The 27,641-nt window shown below is 53.1% G+C and overlaps 1 protein-coding gene across 2 annotated transcripts in view; it reads right to left on the minus strand.

Moving 5' to 3' along the window:
• Positions 1-27,641, minus strand: part of bcap31 (B cell receptor associated protein 31) — a 44,442-nt gene that overhangs the window by 6,641 nt on the left and 10,160 nt on the right. For both annotated transcript variants that reach the window (XM_063035413.1, XM_063035414.1), the window contains exons 2-5: positions 26,440-26,549; positions 25,431-25,531; positions 17,197-17,341; positions 2,472-2,607 (exon numbers count right to left, since the gene is read on the minus strand). In XM_063035413.1, coding sequence (XP_062891483.1) covers positions 2,472-2,607; positions 17,197-17,341; positions 25,431-25,531; positions 26,440-26,531 — 474 coding nt within the window. In that variant the 5' untranslated portion in view covers positions 26,532-26,549. The remainder of the gene's footprint in view (positions 1-2,471; positions 2,608-17,196; positions 17,342-25,430; positions 25,532-26,439; positions 26,550-27,641) is intronic.

Here is a 27,641-nt window from a genome sequence, read left to right on the forward strand (position 1 = left end):
CCTCCTCACCCCCACCACCAAACCCACCCTCCAACAGAAGGCTGGCTTCCAGTCCCACCTCCTTCCGGGCCCAAAATAGAGCCACCACCAGCACTGGCCCAGGCCCCTCGCCAACCCGTGACTGTCAGCTGCCAGCAGCGGGCTGGGGTTCTGAATCTCCCAGGCCCTCGTGAGAAAATGTCTCTGAACTTCACCATGGGGAGCCCAGATCTCGCTTACATCAAAGCTAGCAACAGCAGTCAACTATTTCTGGCAGATACTCTGGAGACATTTAAGCTCTTGGATAGGTACTCTGATGATGGAAAAGTGGAGGGGAATGTTAGAATGATTTTTAGAGTAGGTTAGAAGGTTAGCACACCGCTCTGTACTGTCCAGTGTTCTATCCGAGTCAAGACCGCTGCACCATTCAGTAAGATCATGGCTGCTCGGGCCATGGACTCACTTCCCCAGAGTTTCACAACGTCAGTGACAGGAAACCTAATTCCGATTCTGAACAATGTCTTAAAATCTATTTAATGAGGTCACCTTCACTGCTTCCCAAAGCAGAGAGTTTCACAGGGTCACGACTCACTGAGAAAAGCCGGTCCTCCTCATCTCTGTCCTAATTCCACTCCCCCCAATCTTGAGGCGATGTCCCCTAGTTTCAGTCCCACCCACCAGTGGAAACAACTTTCCTGTCTCTATCTATCTCTTACTGATTTTAAACATTTCTACAACATCCCCTCTCATTCTTCTGATTTCAGAAAGTACAGTCTTAGGCAGTTCACCGTCTCATGGGCCAACAGCCCTCATCTCCGGAATCAACCCGGTGAAAGTCCTCTGCACCATCTCCAAAATCAGAAAGACGAGGTTGAAAGAGTGCAGAGAAAACTTACAAGGTTGTTGCTGGGTCTGGAGGACCCGATTTTTAGGAAAGATTGAATAGGTTAGGACTGTATTCTTTAGAAAGTAGAATACTGTGAGAAGATTATACAAAATTATGGTAGATAGGGTAAATGCAAGCAGGCTTTTTCCAGAGGTCATTGGTTCAGGGTGAAAGGTGAGAAGTTTAAGGGGAACATGAGGGGAAAGTTCTTCGCTCAGCACCATGAGAGTGTGGAATGAGCTAGTGGTGCATGCGAGCTCGATTTCAACATTTAAGAGAAGTTTGGACAGGCACATGGATGTTAGGGGTATGGAGAGCTATGGTCCTGGTGCAGGTCGATGGGAACAGGCAGTTTAAGTGGTTTAAGGGGGGACCGTAGGGCCTGTTTCTGTGCTGTAGTCCTCTGTGACTATCTTACCTCAAGTAAAGAGACCAGAACTGCCTTACTCCCTCCCTCCCTCACCATACCCTGGACAGTTGCTGCATAACCTGCTGCCCTTAAATCCAATTTCCCTGGCAATTAAGGCCAACTTTATGCAGTAACAAATTTTTGGCTCCTCTGATCCGTCCCCGTCACAGGAGACTCTTCATCCCAGGGAGCCGAACAGTCCTCAGCTCTCCACCCATCTGGGGACCTGAGGCAACCCACCACCCAAGGCCAGAGCAGCAATTGCAAGTCTTCAGTGTGGCACCAGGGCAGGGTGGGGAGAACGATGAGCCTCATCCTGCCCAGATAGTACCCAATGGTGGGGTTGGGGAGGGGAACACAACGGTGTGGGAGGTGGCGGGTTGGGGGGAGGGGACACAACGGTGTGGGAGGTGGCGGGTTGGGGGGAGGGGACACAACGGTGTGGGAGGTGGCGGGTTGGGGGGAGGGGACACAACGGTGTGGGAGGTGGCGGGTTGGGGGGAGGGGACACAACGGTGTGGGAGGTGGCGGGTTGGGGGGAGGGGACACAACGGTGTGGGAGGTGACGGGTTGGGGGGAGGGGACACAACGGTGTGGGAGGTGACGGGTTGGGGGGAGGGGACAACGGTGTGGGAGGTGGCGGGTTGGGGGGAGGGGACACAACGGTGTGGGAGGTGGCGGGTTGGGGGGAGGGGACACAACGGTGTGGGAGGTGGCGGGTTGGGGGGAGGGGACACAACGGTGTGGGAGGTGGCGGGTTGGGGGGAGGGGACACAACGGTGTGGGAGGTGGCGGGTTGGGGGGAGGGGACACAACGGTGTGGGAGGTGGCGGGTTGGGGGAGGGGACAACGGTGTGGGAGGTGGCGGGTTGGGGTGAGGGGACAACGGTTTGGGAGGTGGCGGGTTGGAGTGAGGGGACAACGGTTTGGGAGGTGGCGGGTTGGGGTGAGGGGACAACGGTTTGGGAGGTGGCGGGTTGGGGTGAGGGGACAACGGTTTGGGAGGTGGCGGGTTGGGGGGGACAATGGGTTGGGAGGTGGTGGGCTGGGGGGACAACGGGTTGGGAGGTGGTGGGCTGGGGGGACAACGGGTTGGGAGGTGGTGGGTTGGGGGGACAATGGGTTGGGAGGTGGGAGGTGGTGGGTTGGGGGACACAACGGATCGAGAGGCCCGGGGGAGAGAGACACGACACTCACCTTCTGCAGCCCATCGTTCTCCTCCATGTACTTTTTGGCCGCCTCGGTGGCACTCTCCGCTTGCTTCTTGAAGGCCTCGTTGGTGGCCAGGAGCGTGGCCTGCTGGGAGATCAGGGTGACCAGTCGCCTCAGGACGCTGTGGGGGAAAGGGGGAGAGACGTCATTCCTCACCGGTCACAAGGCAGGCCTTGTGGCCCATCAGGTTTATGCTGCGGGAAGCAATCCAACAAGTGGCAACCCCTGGAGAACTCAGCAACCCCTCATCTGGATTTACACGAGGATAGACTGAGTGAGCTGGGGCTTTCTTTGGAGTGAAAGAGGATGAGGTGTACAAGAGGCATAGATCAGGTGGACAGCCAGGGTGAAAATGGCCAATACGAAGGAGGAAAGTACAGAGCAGATACCAGAAGTACACAGAGAGTGGCGGGTGGTAGGTGTGTGGAACACTCTGCCACGGTAGCGGTAGAGGCAGACACATACACTGGGTATGCTAAGGACTGGAGTACAAAAGCAAGTATGTAATACTGAGGCTTTATAAGGCACCGGTCAGTCTGCAGTTTTGGGCCCCCTATCCAGGAAAGGATGCTCTGGCATTGGAGTCTCGAGAGGAGGCTCACATGAACTTTCCCAGAAATGAAAAGGTTAATGTACGAGAAACAATTAAGGGCTCTGGGCCTGTAGTCGGAGTTTAGAAGAATGGGGGAGGATCTCATTGAAACCTATCGAATACTGAGAGGCCAAGATAGAGTGGATATTTCTGATAGTGGGGGAGTCCAGGAGCAGAGGGCACAGCTCAGATTAGAGGGACGTCCATGTAGAACAGAGATGAGGAGGGATTTCTTTAGCCACAGGGTGCTGAGTCTGTGGAATTAGTTGGCATGGTCAGCTGAGGAGGCCAAGCCACTGGGTACACTTAAAGCGGAGGTTGATAGGTTCTTGACCTATAACGACGTCAAGGTTACAGGGAGAAGGCAGGAGACTGAGGTTGAGAGGAATAATAAATCAGCCATGACAGGATAGCAGCACAGCCTCAGTGGGACTAATTCTGCTCCTACGGCAGAAAGTCCAATAGGCCCATGGGAAGGGTGAGATTGATCCTGGATTTGTTTGAAAGGTCAGTACAACATTGTACTGAAGGGCTGAAGGGCCTGTATTGGGCTGCAGTGTTCCTCTAAACCCTTGATGGTTCACATCCCTGCATAAGAGTGTAAGCACGAGTCTTTTTCTCAGGGAGGGGGCCATTTTAAACAAAGGGAGCAGTGGTTTTAGATCAGAGAGGAGAAATTTGAAAGGTACCTCGGGGCAGCTTTTTCCACTCAGAGTAGTGTGTGTTTGGAAGGATGGTAGTCCATAATAACATTATTTTAAAAGCCACATGGATCATTCGTCCAATATGTGATGTGTCATATGACGTGGGCAATCATGGTCTTTCCACGATCGCCATTGTTCTTGGCAATTTTTTTTGACAGAAGTGGTTTGCCTTCTCCTGGGCAGTCTTTACAAGACGGGTGACCCCAACCGTTGCCAGTACTGTTCAGAAATTGGCTGGCGTCAGTGGTCGCATAACCAGGACTTGTGATCTGCACCGGCTGCTCGTACGACCATCCACCACCTGCTCCCATGGCTTTACGTGACCATGTTCAGGGGGTGGGGAGGGCTAAGCAGGTGCTACACCTTGCCCAAGGGTGGCCTACAGGCTAGCAGAGGGTCAGAGAGCCTTACACCTCCTTTGGTAGGGACGCATCTCCACCCCGCCACCCGCGTATATGGATAGCAGAGGTTGAGAGGGTAACGGGTCAAAGACGCGCAGATGGGATGAGCTCACTGGGCAGCACGGATGGCATGTGCTAGTCAGGCTGAAGGGCCTGTTTCTGTGCAGCAAGGCTGTGAGATGCTGCCTGGCCCGAGTTCCCTCTAGCCTCTTGCTCCAACGTCTGCAGCCTCTCGTGTCTCCGGTCAACATTACCCCAAAAAGCTAGTCTTCCCACAGATTCTACCCCTCACCCATACGCCAGGAGGCCATCAGAATCAGAATCCGGTTTAGTATCACTGGCATATGTCGCGAAATTTGCGGCAGCAGTACAATGCAATACCTGATAGTAGAGAGAAAAACTGGATTACAGTAAACATGTTAAATAGTTAAATTCAATAAGTTGTGCAAAAAGAGGGAAAGAAAGTCGTGAGGAAGTGTCCATTCAGAAATCGGATGGCGGAAGGGAAGAAGCTGTTCCTGGATCATCGAGAATGTCTTCAGGCTCCTGTACCTCCTCCCGGGTGGTAGCAGTGCAATAAGAAGAGGGCATGTCCTGGGTGATGGGGGTCCCTAATGATGGACGCTGCCTTAAGGCACCGCTCCTTGGAGATATTTTGGATACTACAGAGGCAAGTACTCATGGTAGAGCTGACTAGTTTTACAACATGCTGCAGCTTAGTTCGGTCCTGTGCAGCAGCCCCCCCCCGCCCCCCATACCAGACAGTGATGCAGCCTGTCAGAATGCTCTCCACAGTACCTCTATAGAAGTTTTTGAGTGTATTAGATGATAAACCAAATCCCTTTAAACTCCTAACGACGTATCTCGCCTTCCTCATAGCTGCATCGATATGTTGCAACCAGGTTAGAGCTTCCAAGATAGTGACACCCAGGAACTCTCCACTTCTGATCCCTCTATAAGGATTGGTCCGTGTTCCGTAACCTTACCCTTCCTGAAGTCCACGAAGAGCTCTTTCGTCTTACTGACAGAGTGCACCATCAGCAAATCTAGAGATGTCATTTGAGCTGTACCTTGCCACACAGTCATAGTAGAGCAGTGGGCTAAGCACACAGCCCTGAGGTACGGCAGTGGTTGATCATCAGTGAGGTGGAGATGTTATTACCAATCAATGAGGACTGTAAGAATGATGGTGTTAAACACTGGACTATAATCAATGAACAGCATCCTGACACAGGTATTTGTATTGTCCAGGTGATCCAAGGCTACATGGAGTGTCATTGAGGTCGCAACTACTGTGGACCTATTGTGGCGATAGGCAAATTGCAGTGGGTCTAGGTCCTTCCTGAGACAGGTGTTGATTCTGAGCCTGACCAACCTCTCAAAGAATTTCATCACTGCGGATGCAAGTACTACTGGACAGTAGTCATTAAGGCAGCTCACATGATTCTTCCTGGGCACTGGTATAAACGTTGTTTGTTTTGAAGCAGGTGGAAACTTCCAACCATGGCAATGAGAGGTTGAAATATCCTTCGATGCTCCTACCAGTTGATTGGTACAAGTTTTGAAAGCCTTAGCTGGTACTCCAGAGGCTGGCCCTCCTGAAAGCCAGCCTGGCGTCAGCCTCTGAGAATGAGATCACAGGGTCATTGGGTACAGCAGGGATCTTCACAGCTGTCGTTAAGAGTCTCACTTTTAGTATTGATCTCATCTGGGAGTGAAGCCATTCATGCTATTGGGTTTCACTTTGTAGAAGTAATGTTTTGCAAACCCTGTCAGAGTTCGCCTCCAACCTCACTCGGAATTGTTTACTCACTCTTGAAACAGCCCTCCGCAGGCAATACCTGGTTTCCTTGTACAGACCAGGGTCACCAGACGTAAACGCCACAGATCTAACCGTCAGCAGACAACAAACCTCCTGGTTTATCCATGGTTTTTCGTTTGGGAATGTGCAGCAAGTTTTCATCCACACAGGTTTTAATGAATGTTGCTAACAATTGCAGCATTCTCACACAAAGTCGAAAATTAATCCCTGAATACAGTCCAGTCCAAGGATTCAAAGCGCTCCTCTGCCTCCCTTTGTCTAGACCCTCTTGGGCCTCAGTCTTCAGTCTCTGCCTATGCTTAGGGAGTAGTACTGCCAGGTGATCAGACTTTCTGAAGTGTAGGTGTGAAACAGCATGGTAAGCACTCTTGATGGTGACATAACAGTGGTCCAGCGTGTTGTCTTCTCTGGCGATTTATTGATAATAATTATTTAGTGACTTTTTTCAAGCTGTCCTGCTTAAAATCTCCCATGATGATGGGGGAGGCATCAGGATGTGCTGTTTCATACCAGTTGATGAGATCGCTCCAGAGCCTGTTTGACATTAGCCTGTTCACGAGGAAATCTGCAGATGCTGGAATTTCAAACAACACACATAAAAGTTGCTGGTGAGTGCAGCAGGCCAGGCAGCATCTCTAGGAAGAGGTACAGTCGACGTTTCTGGCCGAGACCCTTCGTCAGGACTAACAAAGAAGAGCTAGTAAGAGATTTGAAAGAGATCTGATATGTCTATCTACGGCCTCCTCTACTGTAAAGATGAAGCCACACTCAGGTTGGAGGAACAACACCTTATATTCCGTCTGGGTAGCCTCCAACCTGATGGCATGAACATCGACTTCTCAAACTTCCGCTAATGCCCCACCTCCCCCTCGTACCCGATCCGTTACTTATTTATATACACACTTTCTTTTTTCTCTCTCTTTTTTCTCCCTCTGTCCCTCTCATTATATCCCTTGCCCATCCTCTGGGCTTCCCCCCTCCCCCTTCCTTTCTCCCTAGGCCTCCTGTCCTATGATCCTCTCATATCCCCTTTGCCAACCACCTGTCCAGCTCTTGGCTCCATTCCTCCCCCTCCTGTCTTTTCCTATCATTTTGGATCTCCCCCTCCCCCTCCCACTTTCAAATCTCTTACTATCTCTTCTTTCAGTTAGTCCTGACGAAGGGTCTCGGCCCGAAACGTCGACTGTACCTCTTCCTATAGATGCTGCCTGGCCTGCTGCGTTCACCAGCAACTTTTGTGTGTGTTGCTTGATAGTAGCCTGTGGTGGGATGGGTTCCTGATCTGGTGAATAAGACTGGGACAGCACCACCTCGAGGAATTGATCATAAATCAAGCCACCCCCCCTCCCCGCACCCCCCCCCCCGGCTTTAAAAGACTCAGTAGTCCTGTCTGGGTGGTGTATTGTGAACCTGCCAATCCAAGTCACTGTGTTCGAACGGAAGGGGTGAAACAAGATTTCATGAAGCAAAATACACAAGGAGTCCTGATGTCTGCCTGATACCGTACCCTAGCTCAGAGATCTTCAGTTCTACTTACCAGAGACTGTATGTTTTGGTATTGACAGTTGAAAACCGTTTTTTTAAATTAAAAAAACAATTAGCCCACCGCGATGACCTCATTTCCACCACCGTCTCAAGGGGACAGTCCGCCAGCCAAAGTCTGATCTATTTCCATCGGTTTTAAGCAGCAATGGATGCTTTAATCATATTAAAAAGTCATTACTGACTGTATAGACCTTAGATGCGGTTGTGATTCTCAGCTGCAGTAAGCTGAAACAGGAATATTTGATCACTTCTATTGAGCTGAGTGCCTTCGAGTTGGCTTAATTGGCATCCCGGAAGTAAGAGAAGCCACCAATCCGGCACGTCATCGGGGTCAGGGGGAGGAAGAGCGTGCCAACTCCACACAGACAGGCAGAGACACAGCGGCAGAGGTGGAAATGGTACCTGGTCCCTGGGGCTGTGAGACTGCAGCACCACTTGTCGTGACTCTGACTCATGGGACCAGCGTCACGAGTCACCAGAGGCTTGACCACACTGTGCAGGAAGCTGGCCCTACAATTGGGGGCGGGAGGAAGAGGAGAGAGGAGGAGGGCGTTCTCAATGAACCCAATGACTCCTCGTTAACCAATGGCAGCTCTTCCTTCAGTGGGCAGCCCGGGAAATACTGCCTCCTCCACGGCCCAACAGTGGAGCACTGCTGCCCACTTGTGGGATTGATCGGTACTGCTGGGGCAGGAAACCATACAAATTCAGCCAGAGGTCAACCACAGTCACAGAGACAGAAGCTCCCTCCACACAATCCAATCACACACTCCCGGGGTCAGACACAGAGTGAAGCTCCCTCCACACTGTCCCATCACACACTCCCGGGGTCAGACACAGAGTGAAGCTATTTCCACACTGTCCCATCACACACTCCCGGGGTCAGACACAGAGTGAAGCTATTTCCACACTGTCCCATCACACACTCCCGGGGTCAGACACAGAGTGAAGCTCCCTCCATACCGTCCCATCACACACTCCCGGGGTCAGACACAGAGTGAAGCTCCCTCCACACAATCCCATCACACACTCCCGGGGTCAGACACAGAGTGAAGCTCCCTCCACACTGTCCCATCACACACTCCCGGGGTCAGACACAGAGTGAAGCTCCCTCCACACTGTCCCATCACACACTCCCAGGGTCAGACACAGAGTGAATCTCCCTCCACACCGTCCCATCACACACTCCTGGGGTCAGACACAGAGTGAATCTCCCTCCACACCGTCCCATCACACACTCCTGGGGTCAGACACAGAGTGAAGCTCCCTCCACACAATCCCATCACACACTCCCGGGGTCAGACACAGAGTGAAGCTCCCTCCACACTGTCCCATCACACACTCCCGGGGTCAGACACAGAGTGAAGCTCCCTCCACACTGTCCCATCACACACTCCCGGGGTCAGACACAGAGTGAAGCTATTTCCACACTGTCCCATCACACACTCCCGGGGTCAGACACAGAGTGAAGCTATTTCCACACTGTCCCATCACACACTCCCGGGGTCAGACACAGAGTGAAGCTATTTCCACACTGTCCCATCACACACTCCCGGGGTCAGACACAGAGTGAAGCTCCCTCCACACCGTCCCATCACACACTCCCGGGGTCAGACACAGAGTGAAGCTCCCTCCACACAATCCCATCACACACTCCCGGGGTCAGACACAGAGTGAAGCTATTTTCACACCGTCCCATCACACACTCCCGGGGTCAGACACAGAGTGAATCACCCTTCACACAATCCCATCACACACTCCCGGGGTCAGACACAGAGTGAAGCTCCCTCCACACTGTCCCATCACACACTCCCGGGGTCAGACAGAGAGTGAATCTCCCTCCACACAATCCCATCACACACTCCCGGGGTCAGACACAGAGTAAAGCTATTTCCACACTGTCCCATCACACACTCCCGGGGTCAGACACAGAGTGAAGCTATTTCCACACTGTCCCATCACACACTCCCGGGGTCAGACACAGAGTGAAGCTATTTCCACACTGTCCCATCACACACTCCCGGGGTCAGACACAGAGTGAAGCTCCCTCCACACCGTCCCATCACACACTCCCGGGGTCAGACACAGAGTGAAGCTATTTCCACACTGTCCCATCACACACTCCCGGGGTCAGACACAGAGTGAAGCTATTTCCACACTGTCCCATCACACACTCCCGGGGTCAGACACAGAGTGAAACTCCCTCCACACCGTCCCGTCACACACTCCCGGGGTCAGACACAGAGTGAAGCTCCCTCCACACAATCCCATCACACACTCCCGGGGTCAGACACAGAGTGAAGCTATTTCCACACCGTCCCATCACACACTCCCGGGGTCAGACACAGAGTGAAGCTCCCTCCACACCGTCCCATCACACACTCCCGGGGTCAGACACAGAGTGAAGCTCCCTCCACACTGTCCCATCACACACTCCCGGGGTCAGACATAGAGTGAAGCTATTTCCACACTGTCCCATCACACACTCCCGGGGTCAGACACAGAGTGAATCTCCCTCCACACTGTCCCATCACACACTCCCGGGGTCAGACACAGAGTGAAGCTCCCTCCACACCGTCCCATCACACACTCCCGGGGTCAGACACAGAGTGAAGCTATTTCCACACTGTCCCATCACACACTCCCGGGGTCAGACACAGAGAGGAGCTGTGCTGACTGAGCTGGGAGAAATCGAAGGAAAATTACTGGATAAAGTTCGTGGAATACTTTGGAGGTGGCTCTAAAAGTCTCTTGGACAACTGAGTGAGTGACGGCGTTGGCGTGGAAGCTCGGTGTGGAGTTTTTGCTGCCGGTTTGGACTGGGTTTGTTGGCGGCTGCTTACTGCGTAGCTCCCAGCTGCGGCCGCTGGCAACTCGCCAGTAAGCCGGTTCGCTCCAAAACCGGAGGCAAACGCCGTCGTTTTTCCCCCCATTGACATCGGGGCAACGTTCCTCCTCCATTGTTTTCCTGATTTTTCGTCCGGTGTCGGTGCCGGTGCCGGAGCATCTGGAAGGACGTTTCGGCCTCTCCCGGCCTGGGTCTCTGCAAGTCCGACGGAGCCTTTCCTGGCGCCGAGCCAGCGAGGAACTGTCGACTGCAAACTTTCCCGGCCAGTTATTCGACTCGCTCCAGGACTTCTAACTGGCACCGCCGCAAAATTCTCGGACTGGAAAGAGCGCCAGCATGCCGGACCGGTCTCCAGGGAGTCGCGGGCCTTCGGGGAGTTACGCAAGGGCGGCTGCCTCCCCGGCCTCGGACAACGCCCTGTTTCGGTCGGTGAAGGTGGAACGTGGGGTGCAATGTATTTTGCGCCCTGGAATGACACTAGAAAAGTGTACGGAGGCAATGGAGGACCTTGTGGGGAAAGGTGGTATTCTGGCCACCGAGAAGGAGTTCGGAAAGGCGGTGTTCTATCTGGTGAATGAAGAGCTAGTGCACCGGGCCCTAAGCAGGGGAGTCACGGTGGACACCATCTTTTTACCTATGGAGCTGGTGACGGCCCCCACGCAACGTATCGTGCTTGGGCATGTTAAGCCTTTCATTCCAAATGAGGACTTGCTTCCCCCACTGGCCCGTTTAGGGCAAGTAAGGTCGGAGATTACTGCCATCCGACACAAATTTAAGAGACGCACCCTCCGCACCGTAATCTCTTTCCGGCGTCAGGTTTTCATGCAGCTGGAAAGGGAGGACGATGTTGAGGGCCGCTTTACTGTCCGGCACGAGGGAGTAGATTATCAGGTGTACTGGAGCTCCGAGCGCCCACGGTGCCATGCGTGCAGGGAGGTGGGGCACTTTCGGAGGGACTGTCCTGCCGCCCGGAACCCGAGGGAGCCCACTTCGGGCACCAGTGCCGCAGCTACCTCTGCCCCTGATCCTACTCCTGCGCGTGCGCCTGCACCTGCATCTGACCCTGCCCCCGCCCGTGATCCTGCCCCAGCCCCTCACCCTGCCCCTACCCCTACCCCTGTCCCTACTTCTACGGTTGGGTCGGTCCCTGCTCCTCTCCCTGTAGTTCAGGTGGGGGACGGGGTGGAGTCTGTGCGGAGTAAGAAGGCAAAGGGGAAATCTAAACATAGTAAGAAGCGGGCCTTTGAGGCCGCAGAGCTCACACCCATTTCGTCTGAAGTGGAGCGTGGGGCTCGGGGAGGTGCGCAAGCAGACGGGGCGATGGAAACAGAAGGCGCCGCCCCATCGGTGAAGCCTGCACCTGTGTGCTCCTCCAGCGTGAAGAGGAGAAGGGAACGTTCCCGCAAGAGGGCAGGGGATGTAGATGCGGGGGAGTCCCAGGAAGGGGTGGGAATCCGGGTAGGGGTTGGTTCTAAACCTGAGTCCTCAGATGTAGCCACCAGTCCTGGGGTAGATGGTGTGGTTGTGCAAAAGGCTTGTGATAGGCCTGTTTGCACAAATGAGGCAGCCCTGGAGGCCTCCACCCAGGACCTACAAGTCAGCGCCTCTCTGGAGGCCAGTGTACCGAATAGTGTAATAGGAGACGAGGCAAAGCTCTCTCATTCTCAGCACCAGGCGGCTTATGAATCCCTTGGACCAAAGGTGCCGGATTCCCCTCTATGCCTGCCCCCTAGGGAGGACGATATTCTGTGCACATCGACCCCAGCAATAAATGACTTGCAGGGAGTCCCTGGGGATTGTCTCTCCACTGTCGCAAATGTGGATGAGGCTGATGCGACGGTGGAGAAGGCAGGTAAGAGCGAGGTGCCCGCTGCGCGGTGTGGGTCGCAGGCGCAGCCATCTATTGGAACATGCGGGGAGGCCGATGGGGATTCTGTCTGCAGTGACAGGTTGGAGGGGGACTCTTTCGATAGTGAAACAATGGACATCCTCACCCCTCCTGAGAAATCCCCATTGATACCTGTAGAGGAAATTAAGCATTTCATTCTCACCTCTGAGGGTGCCAAGCACCGGCCTCAGCTAGCCTCGCTTCGCTGGCCCAGCATGCCGAGGCTGGTGAGGTCCCTGCGAGTCATCCTCAGACGAAAGGGAAAGGGAAAGAGGAATGCGGTGGTGGGGAACGACAGACGGCAACTAAAATCTTTCCTGGATGACCTAGTAAGGGACATCAGAGGGAGAAGCAGCCTCGCTCCTACGGGGGATGGTGGGTCACAGGGTGTTGCTGGTACCGCTCGAGCCCGGAAAGCAAAAGGTATCCTTGCTTTCTTTCCGGACAGTGTGGTGGAAGGCGCCTCCGCTCTCACCGAAATGGGCGCAGCTGCTGAGACCTAGTGTGTTCCCGCCATGAAGCTTACCATAGCTAGTCTCAATGTAAACGGCAGCAGGGGTCCTCTTCGCAGGCATAACAATCTCTCAGTCCTCAGGGATGGGCGGTATACGGTGAGTTTCCTGCAGGAAACCCATACCATCCCTGGGGACGAGTCTGCTTGGCTCCTGGAGTGGCAGGGCGGGGTCTACATGAGCCACCTCAGCTCCATTTCTAGCGGGGTGGCGATCCTGTTGGCCCCGACCTTCCAGCCAGTAATTGAAAGAGTCCAAGACGTTGTGCCCGGCCGTCTGCTCCACCTGGTTGTGCGCCTGGATGGCGTACCATTGCATTTTATCAATGTGTACGCTCCCAGGCGCGGTGTGATGCAGACGCGCCTATTCTGTCAGCTGTCCACCCTGCTGAGCTCCATCGATCCTGGGGACTGCGTCATCCTCGGGGGAGATTTCAATTGTACCCTCGAGGCGGAGGACCGTTCGGGCCTCCAACGCGACCCAGCATCGGCAAAAAAGTTAAAGGAGCTAGTCGGCTCCTTTGACTTGGTGGACAGCTGGCGGAATTTTCACCCCAACTCTAGCGCCTTCTCGAGAAGGTCTAGAGAAGGAGGTTCCAGGATAGACCGCATTTACATCTCTCGGGCCTACGCCTCCCGCGTGTCGGCGTCCTCCATGCGGCCAGTGTCGTGCTCGGATCATCACCTTGTGTGGATGGAATTTATTCCACTACACCCTCGGGTGGGATCCGGGTATTGGCATTTTAACAACCGGCTGCTGGAGGACAGCCGTTTCCGGGATTCGTTCCGAGCGTTCTGGGTCTCCTGGAAGGAGAGGCGGAGAGAGTTCTGCTCCCTACGGCTATGGTGGGATGTGGGCAAAGCCCACATCCGGTTTTTATGTCGGGAGTACACTAGGGGGTCGACCAAAGGGCGGGGCTCTGAGATTGAGCGGCTTGAGAGAGCGTTGCTTGACCTGGAGTCCCGCCTCGGTCCGACCACTGGAGACCAGCAGCTGTGGCAGGAATACCAGGAGAAGAAGGACGCACTAAGGGACTTGCAGCTTCAGCAGTCCCGAGGTGCGTACGTGAGGTCACGGATCCAAATGCTGCAGGATTTGGACCGTGGCTCACCCTTCTTCTACTCGTTGGAGAGGTGGCGGGGAGTTCAAAAGCAGCTAGTGGAATTGCTGGCTGCCGATGGCTCCTCCATCACGGACCCTGATGGAATTAACAACGAGGTCCGTTCATTCTATCGGTCCTTATTCTCGCCTGATCCGTCAAATGCGGAGGCGTGCAATGAGGTCTGGAAGGATTTGCCTAAGGTCAGTCCAGAGGATGCAGTGCGTCTGGATGCCCCCCTGACTCGGGAGGAGCTGTCCACTGCCCTTCGGCAACTCCGGAGGGGCAAGTCCCCTGGTTTGGATGGACTGAGTGTTGAGTTTTATCAGGCTTTTTGGGATGTCCTGGGGGATGATTACAGCCTTGTCCTAGGGGAGAGCCTAGCCACCGGAGAAATGCCCCTCTCATGGCGAAGAGCTGTTGTGGTCCTACTGCCCAAGAAGGGAGACCTCCGCCTGCTAAAGAACTGGCGGCCGGTCTCCCTCTTGTGCGCGGACTACAAGATCTTCGCCCGAGCAATGGCCAACCGTCTGGGTTCGGTAATTGGACAGGTGGTCCATCCTGACCAATCTTACACGGTCCCGGGCCGCTCCATCCAGGACAATGTCCACCTAGTACGGGACCTGATCCACCTGCTCCAGGAGACTGGGACCCCGGCGGCGTTTCTTTCTCTTGACCAGGAGAAGGCGTTTGACCGGGTGGACCACAGTTTCCTGCTGGGCACCCTGCAGGCTTTTGGGCTCGGACCACACTTTGTGGCCCGAGTTCGGCTCCTGTACTCTGCCGCAGAGTGCCTAGTTAAGATCAACGGATCACTGACAGGACCTATCCACTTCCGAAGAGGAGTGCGTCAAGGGTGCCCCATGTCCGGTCAACTGTATGCGATCTGTGTCGAGCCATTCCTCGGCCTTCTTCGGCGAAGGCTGACAGGTCTGGTTCTGCGCGAACCGGACATGGGGGTCGTCCTCTCGGCCTACGCCGATGACGTACTCCTCATGATGACAGACCCCTGTGACCTGCGGAGGATGCGCGAGTGCCAAGATGTTTTCTCGGCGGCATCCTCCGCCAGGATCAACTGGGCGAAATGTTCCGGACTCTTAGTAGGCCAGTGGCAGGTGGACTCCCTGCCGGAGGAGATGAGAGCTTTTGAGTGGAGCACCAGACGTCTTCTCTATCTGGGAGTCTACCTGAGTCCTTCTGGGGAGACCTGGCTGGCGAACTGGCAGGACCTGGAGACAAAGGTCATGGCCCGGCTAGGGCGCTGGTCAGGCCTTCTCAGGGTGCTTTCCTATCGAGGCAGGGTGGTGGTCATAAACCAGCTGGTGGCCTCCATGTTGTGGTACCGGATGGTCACCTTGGCCCCCCCTGCCCCTTTTGTTGCGAGAATGCAGAGGAAGCTGGTGGACTTCTTCTGGGGAAACAGGAAACACTGGGTCTCTGCAGCGGTTCTGAGTCTCCCAGTAGGAGAGGGCGGACAGTCGCTGGTGTGTGTACGCACACGACTGGCGGCTCTCCGCCTCAGGACTCTGCAGAGATTCCTGTACGCCGAGCGCCCTCCCAGGTGGCACGTGTTGGCGACTTTCTTCCTCCGGAGGGGCTGCTGCCTTCACGAAGATATGCAGCTACCACCGGCAGGCGTCAGCCGTGCTGCTTTGCAGAGGCTGCCCGGCTTCTATCAGGACCTACTGAGAGTCTGGAACATGGTTGCCTCAGGCCGGGAATCCCCTCCTCTGGCAGAGGGCGGGGTCCTGGCCGACCCTTGCCCTGCCTCAGCGGATGTCGGTGCGGCTCAGGTGTGTGGATCGACTCAAGCTGAGCTGCTCGTCGGGCCCAGGCCCCGCAGCCTTACCCGAGAGACGAATCCACACAACTTGAGCCGTCTTTCATCGACACCCACAATCCCATTCAGGGATGCAGGCAGGAGGTACCTTTATGGGCTGCTGCTCCACACCCTCCACTTCCTCGCCTTTGTCCACCGTCCCGACACGCCATGGCGGTCGGTCTTTCCACCTGGAGGTGAGGGGGGTCCCCAATGGAAGTCCCTTTACAAGGGAGTCCTCCCCATGCACCTTGGGGATCTCGGCTGGAGGGTGCTGCATAAAGCGGTGCCCTGCAATAAGTTCTTCAGTCTGTACACGGATCTCCCAGCCGCGTGTCACTTCTGCGGGCTGGAGGAGACCGTGTACCACATGTACGTGGAGTGTGTGAGGCTGCAGCCCCTTTTCGCGTTTTTGCGTGGGCTGCTTCTCGCCTTCTGGTTGCATTTCAGTCCCACCCTATTTATATATGGTCATCCAGTAAGGAGGGGGGCACAGAGGGATGAGGATGTCCTTGTCAACTTGCTCCTGGGGCTGGCGAAAATTGCCATCCGTGGCTCCTGGAAAAGGGTGGCAGGAGGTTCTCCCCGGGCGGACTGCCTGGCTATGTTTAGGGGGTATGTTCGTGCCCGGGTGAACATTGAAAAGGAATACGCACAGTCCACGGCGACCGTAGAGGTGTTCCGGGACCGTTGGGCTCCGCGGGGTGTAAATGCCATCATTGATGAGGATGGCAATATATTGGTTTAAGATGTATTGTCTGTTTGTAGTGTAGTAAATATGTTAGTCACTGGGTTTGTAAATATTGTATAGCACCGACATTTGTAATAAAGAATTTTGTAAAATTTAAAAAGAAAGAAAAAAAAAAAGGGGTCAGACACAGAGTGAATCTCCCTCCACACAATCCCATCACACACTCCCGGGGTCAGACACAGAGTGAAGCTATTTCCACACTGTCCCATCACACACTCCCGGGGTCAGACACAGAGTGAATCTCCCTCCACACTGTCCCATCACACACTCCCGGGGTTATTTGGGGTTAGACGCAGAGTGAATCTCCCTCCACACTGTCCCATCACACACTCCTGGGGTCAGATGCAAAGTGAATCTCCCTCCACACCGTCCCATCACATACTCCCGGGGTCAGACGCAGAGTGAATCTCCCTCCACACCGTCCCATCACACACTCCTAGGGTCAGATGCAGAGTGAATCTTCCTCCACACTGTCCCATCACACACTCCCGGGGTTATTTGGGGTTAGACGCAGAGTGAACCTCACTCCACACTGTCCCATCACACACTCCCGGGGTTAGACGCAGAGTGAAGCTCCCTCCACACAACCCCATCACACATTCCGGGTGTCTGGGTTTCCGGACTGCCTTGTCTGCCAGCGCAAGGGCTATCCTGACCTGCTGTCGCCCCCAGTGAGACCATTATCCCTCAAAACCGCGGACTGGGGAAGAAACTGGCACAGGTACTCACAACCACAGGAGGAGGGAGAAGCCGGCGATGTAGAGGTTCCTCTGTGCACGGAACAGCTTCATGTGGATGTGGTCCTCAGCCGTGGGCAGGTGCTTGAGGTCCACCTTGTCTGGAACATTGTATTTCTGAACCTCACGGATGGCATCTGAAACAGGTCAACGCAAATCCCTTCATTAGCTCCACTGGCCACTGGATCACAGCCAGTCTAACCGTGGCCCCACCCGAGTGGAGCACTACATCACAGGAAAAGGCTTGTTGGCCCCAAGTATGTGTGTTAAACATGATGTCAAATGCCTTCCATCTAACAACATTGCATCCGCTTCCTGCACCAGCCCTGGTAGCTAGTGTGCAGCACCCTCCACTGGATACAGAAATAGTTCTCTCTCTCTCTCACTTTAAACGTATGCCCTCTACTATGCAACACTTCTTGCCTGCAATCGAGATTCTGACCATCTACCCAATACGGCAGACAATTTAATTATCGGCCAATCTACATTTTCATCCAGGCCATTCATGTGCATCTCAGCAACTGATGGCCCAGCACTGATCCCTGCCAAACACCACTGGCCATAGACCTCTAGCCAGAAGACCACTACACTCACTTTCCACGGACTAGCCAATTCTGAAACCAAACTACCATCACCATTCATCTCCTGCACCTTTATGTTCCGGATCAGCTAACCATGGAAAACTTTTGTCAAGTGCCTCAAAGTCCATGTCATGAACATCCACTGCCCCATGCTCATCACTCCTCTTTGTCACCTCCTCTAAATATAAAGTTCAAAGTTAATTTATTATCAAAGTACTTACTTGTCACCATACACAGCCCTGAGATTCATTTTCCTGCAGGCATACTCAGCAAACCTATAGAATAACTACATTAGAATCAGAGAACGACCACACCAATTTGAGCATTCAAACAGTGCAGAAGTGGGAAAACTGTGCAAAAACAAAATAATAATAAATAAAGAGACAAGACGAAGAGTCCTTGAAAAAGAGTCCACAGGTTGTGGGAACAGTTCAGTGATGGGGAAAGTGCTTGACTGAAGTTATCCCCTCTGGTTCAAGAGCCTGATGGTTGAGGGGTAATAACTGCTCCTGCACCTGGTGTTGAGAGTCCCGAGGCTCCTGAACCTTCTTCCTGATGGCAGCAGTGAGACTAGAGCATCACCTGGGTGGAGGGAGTCCCTGATAATAGATGCTGCACTCCGTGTAGACATGCTAAATGGTGGGGAGGGTTTTATCTCTAATGGACTGTGCCATATCCAGCCAGTCCATATACTCTCCACTACACATTTATAGAAGTTTGTCTAATCTATAATCTATTATTAAATCCATAAACCTTGACCTGTCCCTAATCAGGCCACACTTTTCCAAATGTGGCTACATCCTATTCTCTCCGTACTACTACTACGTCGACTCAGGCCTAGGGGGCCGGCGTCGGGCACGATGACGGACTCTCCACTTCTCCCTCATCAGTGTGTTCAGTTCATCTACATTAGCCGCGCCGCTGTCTTCTAGGAGTGTGTTGACCATAGTCTTGGGAGGGCGCCCAGGGTTCATCCTCCCGTGCTTGGGCTCCCATATGATGACTAGGCTGGCAGGTAGCTCGGGGTGGCGTAGACAGTGCCCCGCTAGTTGCAGTCTTCTCACCTCGATTTTAGTGGAGAGCATCGGTAGGTTGTTATAGAGCTCAATGTTCGTCATGTGCTGTTGCCAACACACGTCAAGAGCCATCTGGAGCATTCGTGTATAGCAACCATCTAGAGACTTTCCCATAGTCTTGGTGAGTGTCCACGTCTCACATCCATACGTGAGAATGGGCTCTATGACTGCTATGAAAATCCTCTTTTTAAGCCCCCTGGTCAGGTTTGACTTCTTATTATCCATAGAATACATAGAAATGTTCGATTTGGATAGGTACGTAGATGGGAAGGACACTGATGGCTATGATCCGAGTGCAGGTCGATGGGACTAAGCAGATCAATGGATTGACACAGTAGATGGGCCAAAGGGCCAGTTTCTGTTCTGTGGTGTCCCACAACTCTCCCCCTGCAACTGGAATCTTTGACATCCTCCCCAGGAGCCACAGTCAGTGCAGATTGGAAATAACATTTCCTCCTCACTGACAAAGGCGCACCACAAGGATGTGTGCTTAGCCGACAGCTTCTCTGCATCCGCATTCGCGACTGTAGCTGGGCACTGCTGTTGTTGGTAGGATCTCAGATGGCAACAAGACGTACAAGAGAGAGCTGGATGGGCTGGTTGAGTGGTGTCACAACAGCAACCTTACACTCAGCATCAGTAAGAGCAAGGAACGGATTGTGGACTTCAGGACAGAGAAGCCGAGGGAACACACACCAGTCCGCATCAAGGCTCGGCAGTGCAAAGGTGAACAGTTTCCACATTGGAGGGCATCGACGTCACGATTCATCCATCCTGGGCCCAGCACACTGATGCAATCATGAACGTGAGGAGTCTGAGGAGATTTGGTACGTCAAAGACTTTTGGAAATTTCTACAGATGTACGGGGGCAAGCTCCATGCCCCGTGCCTCCTCTTTACTGGAATGTGCCAGTCCTGAGGTCTGATTAGCTGGCCTTTAAGCAACTGTGCTCTCCCAATTAGCTCCTGTCTAGTAACGTCATAATTTACTCCAACTCATCCCTTTTCTCACCTGTGCTGCGTAAAAGTCTTCAGCACAATACAACAAGGGTGCAGAAGACCTCTGGACAGTACTGCATTTGTCAACACAGAACAGAGCGTTTGCAAATCTGCCGGGAGCAAAGGATGTTGGGGATGGTGAAGGTGTGGGAGAGGTGACAAAAGGAGTGCCGGGGCGAGGGTCGGCATGGGTGCAGACACAGACCCGAGACACCAGACAAGGTCATTTGATTCCAAAGAATTGATCATTTACAGAACGTCTCTCTGGTGCTTCCTGCTCCCTCCCTGCCCCTTGCCCACACTGTCCACAATAGAGGCCCACATCAGAATTTTAGGGTGTCAAGGTGGGGGTACTACAGGAGGTACAAGGAGCTCCCTCCTTCCGCTAGCCTGCAGTCACACTTGGGCACCCCACCACCCCACAGATCAAGGTCGTGTGAAGCCATGGGAGCAGGTGGTGGATGGTCGTACGAGCGGCTGGTGAATATCACAAGTCCTGGTTATGTAACCACTGATGCCAGGCAAACAGTCTCTGAAGTGAATCGATAATGGCTGGGGGGTCACCCGTCTTGTAAAGACACTGCCCAGAAGGCGGCAATGGCAAACCACTTCTGTAGGAACATTTGCCAAGAACAATCATGGTCGCGAAAGCTCGGCATATAGTGACTGAATGAGCAGCTGCTTTTGGGTTGGACAACCAACCCCCCGCTAGCCAGCGGAGAACACAGGAATGAGACGTAGACAGATCATGGAATGATGTAGAAAAAACAGGTTTTGTTGTAGTGGGAGAATGTCACTTCCCCATTATTAACTGTGGCCTTAGTGCAAGAGGTGTAGACTTGTGCTTCACGGTGCACACAAGTTCCTTAAAACAGTCTGTAATTCACAGAGAGGCCATACTGGGAGAATATTACTGCTGCGTTTAGAGAGGACACATCCACAGAGGCAGTGTGAGTAGAGCTTAGGAACCAGGGTATCAGCGGTTACAGGGAGAAGCAGAATAAATCAGCCATGATGAAATAGCAGAGCAGACTCGATGGGCTGAGTGGCCTAATTCTGCTCCTGTGTTTTACGGTCTTATTAGAAAGCTCAGTAATTCTGCTGCGATTATACTCTGGGTTGGGCGCCACGATAGTGTAGGAGGTTAGCACGATGCTATTACAGCTCAGGGCATCAGGGTTCAGAGTTCAATTCCAGAGCCCTCTGAGAAAAAAACAGTTCTTCCCATGTGTGTACAAGTTTTCTCTGGGTGCTCCGATTTCCTCCCAACCATCCAGACATACCAATTAGCAGGTTAATTGGTCATTGTAAATTGTCCTGAGATTAGACTAGGACTAAATCGGGGACTACTGGGTGGCCTGTATCACGAGAATAAAATACGATGCACCACCCTGTCGTCACTGGGAAATGAGGGAGCAGATGTGCAGACGTTACGGAAAATGTAAAAGCGACACTGTTGTTGCAGTGATTTTAACTTCCCCAATAGTTTTGTGCAGGAGGAGGGATTTTTTTTGGGGGGGTGTCAATGTACCCATTCCGTTTTGTTCATTTTTTGTACAGGAGGAGGGATTTGGGGATCGATGTGCCAAATCCCTTTTGCTGGTTTTTTTTGTGTGTTGGAGCTGGGATTTCAGGGTTGCTGATCTTTCTTTTCTCTCGTTTCCAGAGAAGAGGAATTTCAGAGTTGTATACTTTGATAATAAATGAACCTTTGAACTGCTTCACATCCAACACGTTTTATTTCCCCCCCCCCAACACTGTCCCATTAACTGTCCCCTCATCTACAGGTGGGAGAGATGGGGGGTGGGGGGACTTACAGTGGCCGATTAGCTCACTGACCCCTACACATTGTGGGTGAGGACTGGAGCACCAAGCAGAAGCCCACGTGGACATGGGGAAAAGGTCACAACCCCACACAGTGGTAGAGGTGGGAATCGAACCTGGGCTCTATCCACTGAGCCCTGCAGACGATGTTGGGGGGTTGGGAAAGGACTGAAGGAGTGCAGATAGAAAACAGAAACAGAAAACCTACAGCACAATACAGGCCCTTCAGCCCACAAAGCTGTGCTGAACATGTCCCTATCTTAGAAATTACCTAGGGTTACCCATAGCCCTCTATTTTACTAAGCTCCATGTACCTATCCAGGAGTCTCTTAAAAGACCCTATCGTATCCGCCTCCACCACTGTCGCTGGCAGCCCATTCCACGCACTCACCACTCTCTGAGTAAAATACTTACCCCTGACATCTCCTCTGTACCCATTCCCCAGCACCTTAAAACTGTGCCCTCTTGTGGCAACCATTTCAGCCCCGGGAAAAAGCCTCTGACTATCCACACGATCAATGCCTCTCATCATCTTATACACCTCTATCAGGTCACCTCTCGTCCTCCATGACTCCAAGGAGAAAAGGCCGAGTTCACTCAACCTATTCTCATAAGGCATGCTCCCCAATCCAGGAAACATCCTTGGAAATCTCCTCTGCACCCTTCCTGTAGTGAGGTGACCAGAACTGAGCACAGTACTCCAAGTGGGATCTGACCAGAGTCCCATATAGATAGAGTGTAATGAACAGTGAACAATAGCAACCACTGCCAAATCTCCAACTGGGAGCACCAAACTTCAGAGCTGCCAGCACTTACAGCTCGGGGAGCATTTGGTGGCAAAAGGCCGAATTAAAACTGGCCTCCCAGGAGAGAGTCTCGTGGGGGGCACTGGGCACACTGTTGCTCAGCATGTACTGCCCAGCCCGACGTTCAGTTTCTGAACCCCACCACCACCCCATCCCCCCCCAGGAGAGAGTCTCGTGGGGGGCACTGGGGACAATGTTGCTCAGCATGTACTGCCCAGCCCGACGTTCAGTTTCTGAACACCCCCCCGCCGCCACGAGAGAGACTCGCGCCTGTTTGACACGTGATACACCGCTGCTCGGCTCAGCACCCGCCGTCCAGCACTTACTGAACAGCAGGAAGGCCAGGCACTGACCTGTAGGCCCTGGCACATTTGAAATACGATAGAAAGTGTCGAACTCAACTGGCTGCAGGACAGAGAGAGGGAGATGCCCATTTTCTGAGACTGCCCTTGCAGTCCACCCCCACCCCCACATCTTGTGGACTCTGAACTGATCCTTGCTCTGGAGTAATCTAATCAGAGCAACTGAATGTGAACACAAGGCGCTTCAGCTAAAGACCTCTGCTACACTGGAGACCATTCTCAGACAAGTAGCTACTTGTTGTGCCAAGTGATAAGGCCTAGCAAAGAAGCAATCTGTAATCCCAGACTCTGTTTGACTGGTTCGGACCGGTCAGAGTTTCAGAGTTAAAAGGAGCAAATATACACAGCTAGGACGGGGCTGGGGGGTGGTGGTGTGGGTCAGAAAACATAGAACAATGTGCATTGTAACCCTGAACCAGAAACAATAAAAGGGTGTTAAAGGTCAACCAGGTATCGTGAATCCATTTATGCCGTGTAGGAAGAATTCTAATATGTCAGCCAGACAGGGCAGGGAACAACTGCTGGGATGAAATGTGTGGGGTGCGGCGGAAGGGAGACCTGGGTGCACAGTATCCAAGGTGTTGTCTCTGCAACAGACACAAAATGCTGGAGGAGCTCAGCAGGCCAGGCAGCGTCTATGGAAAAGAGTAAACAGTCGATGTTTTAGGCTGAGACACTTCGGCAGGACTGGAGAAAATAAAAAGCTGAGGAGTAGATTTAAAAGGTGGGGAGGGAGGGGAGAGAGAAACACAAGGTGATAGGTGAAACCAGGAGGGGGAGGGATGGAGTAAAGAGCTGGGAAGTTGATTGGTGAAAGAGATATGGGGCTGGAGAAGGGGGAAGTCTGATAGAAGAGGAGAGAAGGCCATGGAAGAAAGAAAAGGGGGGAGGAGCACCAGAGGGAGGCGATGGGCAGGCAAGAAGATAAAGGTCCATCACCAGTGATAGCTCGTGTACTCGTGCTCCAGTCGATGGTACCTACTGGGTATGCGAAAGGAAGTGTACCTCTGGCTTCCTGGAGTGCCGGGCAACCTGTGGGCCTCAGGGCCAGACCCTAAACCCCGGAGAGGGTGCTAATATTTGGCGTATGTAGTATCCCACATGCAGCACCAGAGGAAGAACCCCCACCTGACCTGAGTAAGACAGCCATCACTAAGGCCAAAAGGTTTTGGGTGATGAAGTAGTTATGGCGCCCATCTTCAAAAACAGTTCTAGTTCAATCTTCAATTTTTCCCTTTCAGGGTTCTTTTCAAGACCCTGACCTGGAGTTACACGCTGACTACAGTTCTCTGCGGGAATGGGACCTGCTCGCGGGGTTCCACAGTCAGCCGCTATTCGGCATGCCAAACACTTGACCAAAGATTTTGACTTGGATTCAGGAGCCTGGGATCTCGAGGAACTGGAGACGGGCGAATCAAAGGTCGATGTCGCCACAGAAGATCCGTGTGTCGTTGGGGGGGAGTCGGAACATCTGCTGTGTGCCTGGGGACACAGGATCTTTGCGATCTTCAGGCACAGAGCTTGGAAAAAGCCATGTAACGGACTTTTAACACCGTAAACCAGCGAGTTGTTTGTTATGTCTCCCCGCTTGTTGGAAAACAGAGTCACCTCTTTCTCCCTTATTAGGAGAGAGCGAGCCCGCAGCACGTCGAATTATCGGGAAAACAATGTAGTCTTTGGGGTAACTGTGTCTCTGAGTGCTGGTAGTGGGTACACTTTATTTTAGCTGGTGGGGGGAGGGGGATTGCTGCTTGCTGCCACTTGCACACAGGAGGGAGGGGAGCTGGGGGGGGGACTTCAATGGTTCTAACATTTAACTGTCATTCATTCTTGGGGCACTCCTCTGTTTTTCGTGGATGATTGGGAAGAAAAAGCATTTCAGGATGTATATTGTATATATTTCTCTGACATTAAATTGTACCTTTAAACCTCTAATAGCCTTCCCTGGTGACGGCTGATTAACTTGGCCTTGGCCATAGAAGCTCTTGCAAACAGCAAGGTTAAAGAAGCCCTCACTGAGCTCTCAGCAGAATTAGTAGCCGACCGGACAGTAGCCGTCAGAAGTAGGAGCTGCCCGGACAGTAGCCCTGCAGAACCGGATAGCCACAGACTTCACCATGGCTGTGAAAGGGGGTACGGGTGCATTAATTGGCCAAGAGTGACCTATATTCCCGACAGCTCAGATAATATCACAAACCTGGCTGGCCACATTCAAAGGACAGTGGGAAGATTCACAAGGGTGGGGAACAACATGATGATTATTACACTCCTGGGGACTGGTGGCCCTTTGGAATAATCACTGATCCACTGGGGCCTGACAATAGGGGTAATAATATTGGCTTTCATTTTGCTCCGTTGTAAACGTATGCTAATGAGTAAACCACGGGGCTTATAGGGACTTATGTAATGTATAATGTGGGAATATCTTAGATTGTGTGCGTCCTCTGGCCGAGGGGTGGAAGGTAGTAAGATGCCTAAACTGCTGGCAAGGAACAATTGCTGGGATCCGCAGGGACACTCTGTATACCACTGCTCATCACCCACTGCCAGCACACACCGGCCTGCACGTCAGCACTTACCGAACAGCAGGAAGATCAGCAATGCGATCAGGAAGAAGAAGAACTTGTTTCCATACGACACTGCCAGGGTGAAGAGGCTGGATCGGAAGAGCCTTTGCCATCTGCAAGGAGAGAAAGCCAGCCCCATCAGCAAATGGGTGGCACGACCTCGGGAAGAGGCTCAACGTTCCAGACACAGAATTCCCAGTGGGATTCCCTCATCAATTGCCGTGGACAGCTTCTGAATCAGGGGTGGGGAGGGTGGACGAGCTGGAAGCTGATCTCACTGAGGGGCTTAAGAGACAATACAAACTCAACTTCTCCTTACAAGGGAGCAGGCCTTTTGGCCCATCCAAGTCCATGCTGACCCTAACCAGACATTTTACACTCATTCCATTTCATTCCCTGAAAACTCCATACCACCAAAGATTCCACGGCTCACTTCACAGCAAGGACAGTGCACAGCGACCTCACACGATGTGGGAGGAGACGGAATCTCACAGGAGGGGAAGATGCGTTCAGAGAGAACCTACAAAATGCAAGGACAGGGCAGGAGGTGGGAATTGAACCCAGGCCACTAAAGATAAAATTCATGTGTCGTGTGTACATTGAAACATTGAAGTAAAGAGTGAGATGCAACGTTTGCATCAACAACCCCAGCCCGAGGATTCGCTGAGGGCAGCCCACAAGTGTTTCTGGTGCCAACGTAGCATACCCACAACTCACTAACCCACGGGTTCCCAATCTGTGGTCTACAGACCCCTCAGTTAATGGTAAGGGTCCATGGCATAAAAAAAAGGTTGGAACCCCTGCACTGACCCCAACGCGAGAGGAAACTGGAGCAGCCAGAGGAAATCCCACCGTGGTCTTGAGGGAGAGCATACAAACTCCTTACAGACACCGTAAAGCCAGGCGCTAACCGCTACCCCACCGTGCCTCTCGGGCTGAGAAGGAACGGCTATCCCCAGTACGCCACCAGGATGGGATGCACGAAAGGTCGAAAGGAGGGTGGGAGACACAAAGAACTCACTGCTTTGCCGAAATGAACGGGATGCACATCAACAGCAGGGCAAACACCTCTGCGTACAGGAAGCCCGCCACCGCTGTCCACTGCAGACTCATGCTGACCCCGGCCACGCACTGCGCAGAGGAGAGGGAGGGAGAGAGAGAGAGAGAGAGAGAGAGTGAGTTAGGGCAATCCACACAGTCACTGCTCGCCCCTCCATGTCTGTACCACCCTCAGCCCAGTCTGAAGATCAGAGAAGGGCATGATGCTGACAAAAACAGGCTGCTTGTCCCCAGTCCCATAGTGTGAGATGGAAAGGTACGGAGGAAACTTCACTGTGTCTGACCCCAGGAGTGTGTGATGGGACGGTGTGGAGGGAGCTTCACTGTGTCTGATCCCGGGAGTGTGTGATGGGACAGTCTGGAGGGAGCTTCACTGTGTCTGACCCCAGGAGTGTGTGATGGGACGGTGTAGAGGGAGCTTCGCTCTGTGTCTGACCCCAGGAGTGTGTGATGGGACGGTGTAGAGGGAACTTCACTGTGTCTGACCCCAGGAGTGTGTGATGGGACGGTGTAGAGGGAACTTCACTGTGTCTGACCCCGGGAGTGTGTGATGGGACAGTGTGGAGGGAGATTCACTCTGTGTCCGACGCGGGGAGTATATGATGGGATGGTGTGGAGGGAGATTCACTCTGTGTCTGACCCCGGGAGTGTGTGATGGGACGGTGTGGAGGGAGATTCACTCTGTGTCTGACCCCGGGAGTGTGTGATGGGACAGTGTGGAGGGAGTTTCACTCTGTGTCTGACCCCGGGAGTGTGTGATGGGATAGTGTGGAGGGAGATTCACTCTGTGTCTGACCCCGGGAGTGTGTGATGGGATGGTGTGGAGGGAGCTTCACTGTGTCTGACCTCAGGAACGTGTGATGGGTCAGAGTAGAGAGAGAGTCACTCTGTGTCTGACCCCAGAAGTGTGTGATGGGTCAGTGTAGAGGGAGTCACTCTGTCTGACCCCAGGAGTGTGTCATGGAATGGTCATTTTTCCTATAATGGGGTGAGAAAAACTGTACGCAGTCCTCACTAACAACTTGTACAATAATGACATAATGACTAAAGAGTCAGACAGCATGGGATCAGGCCCTCTGACCCAACTGGTCCGTGCTGAGCACAGCATCCTAACTGCTAGTCCCTGTTGCCCATAACGCTCCCCCCCCACACACACAAGCCCCT

The sequence above is a fragment of the Mobula hypostoma genome, chromosome 28, assembly GCF_963921235.1.
Source record: "Mobula hypostoma chromosome 28, sMobHyp1.1, whole genome shotgun sequence".
NCBI classification, from domain to species: Eukaryota; Metazoa; Chordata; class Chondrichthyes; order Myliobatiformes; family Myliobatidae; genus Mobula; species Mobula hypostoma.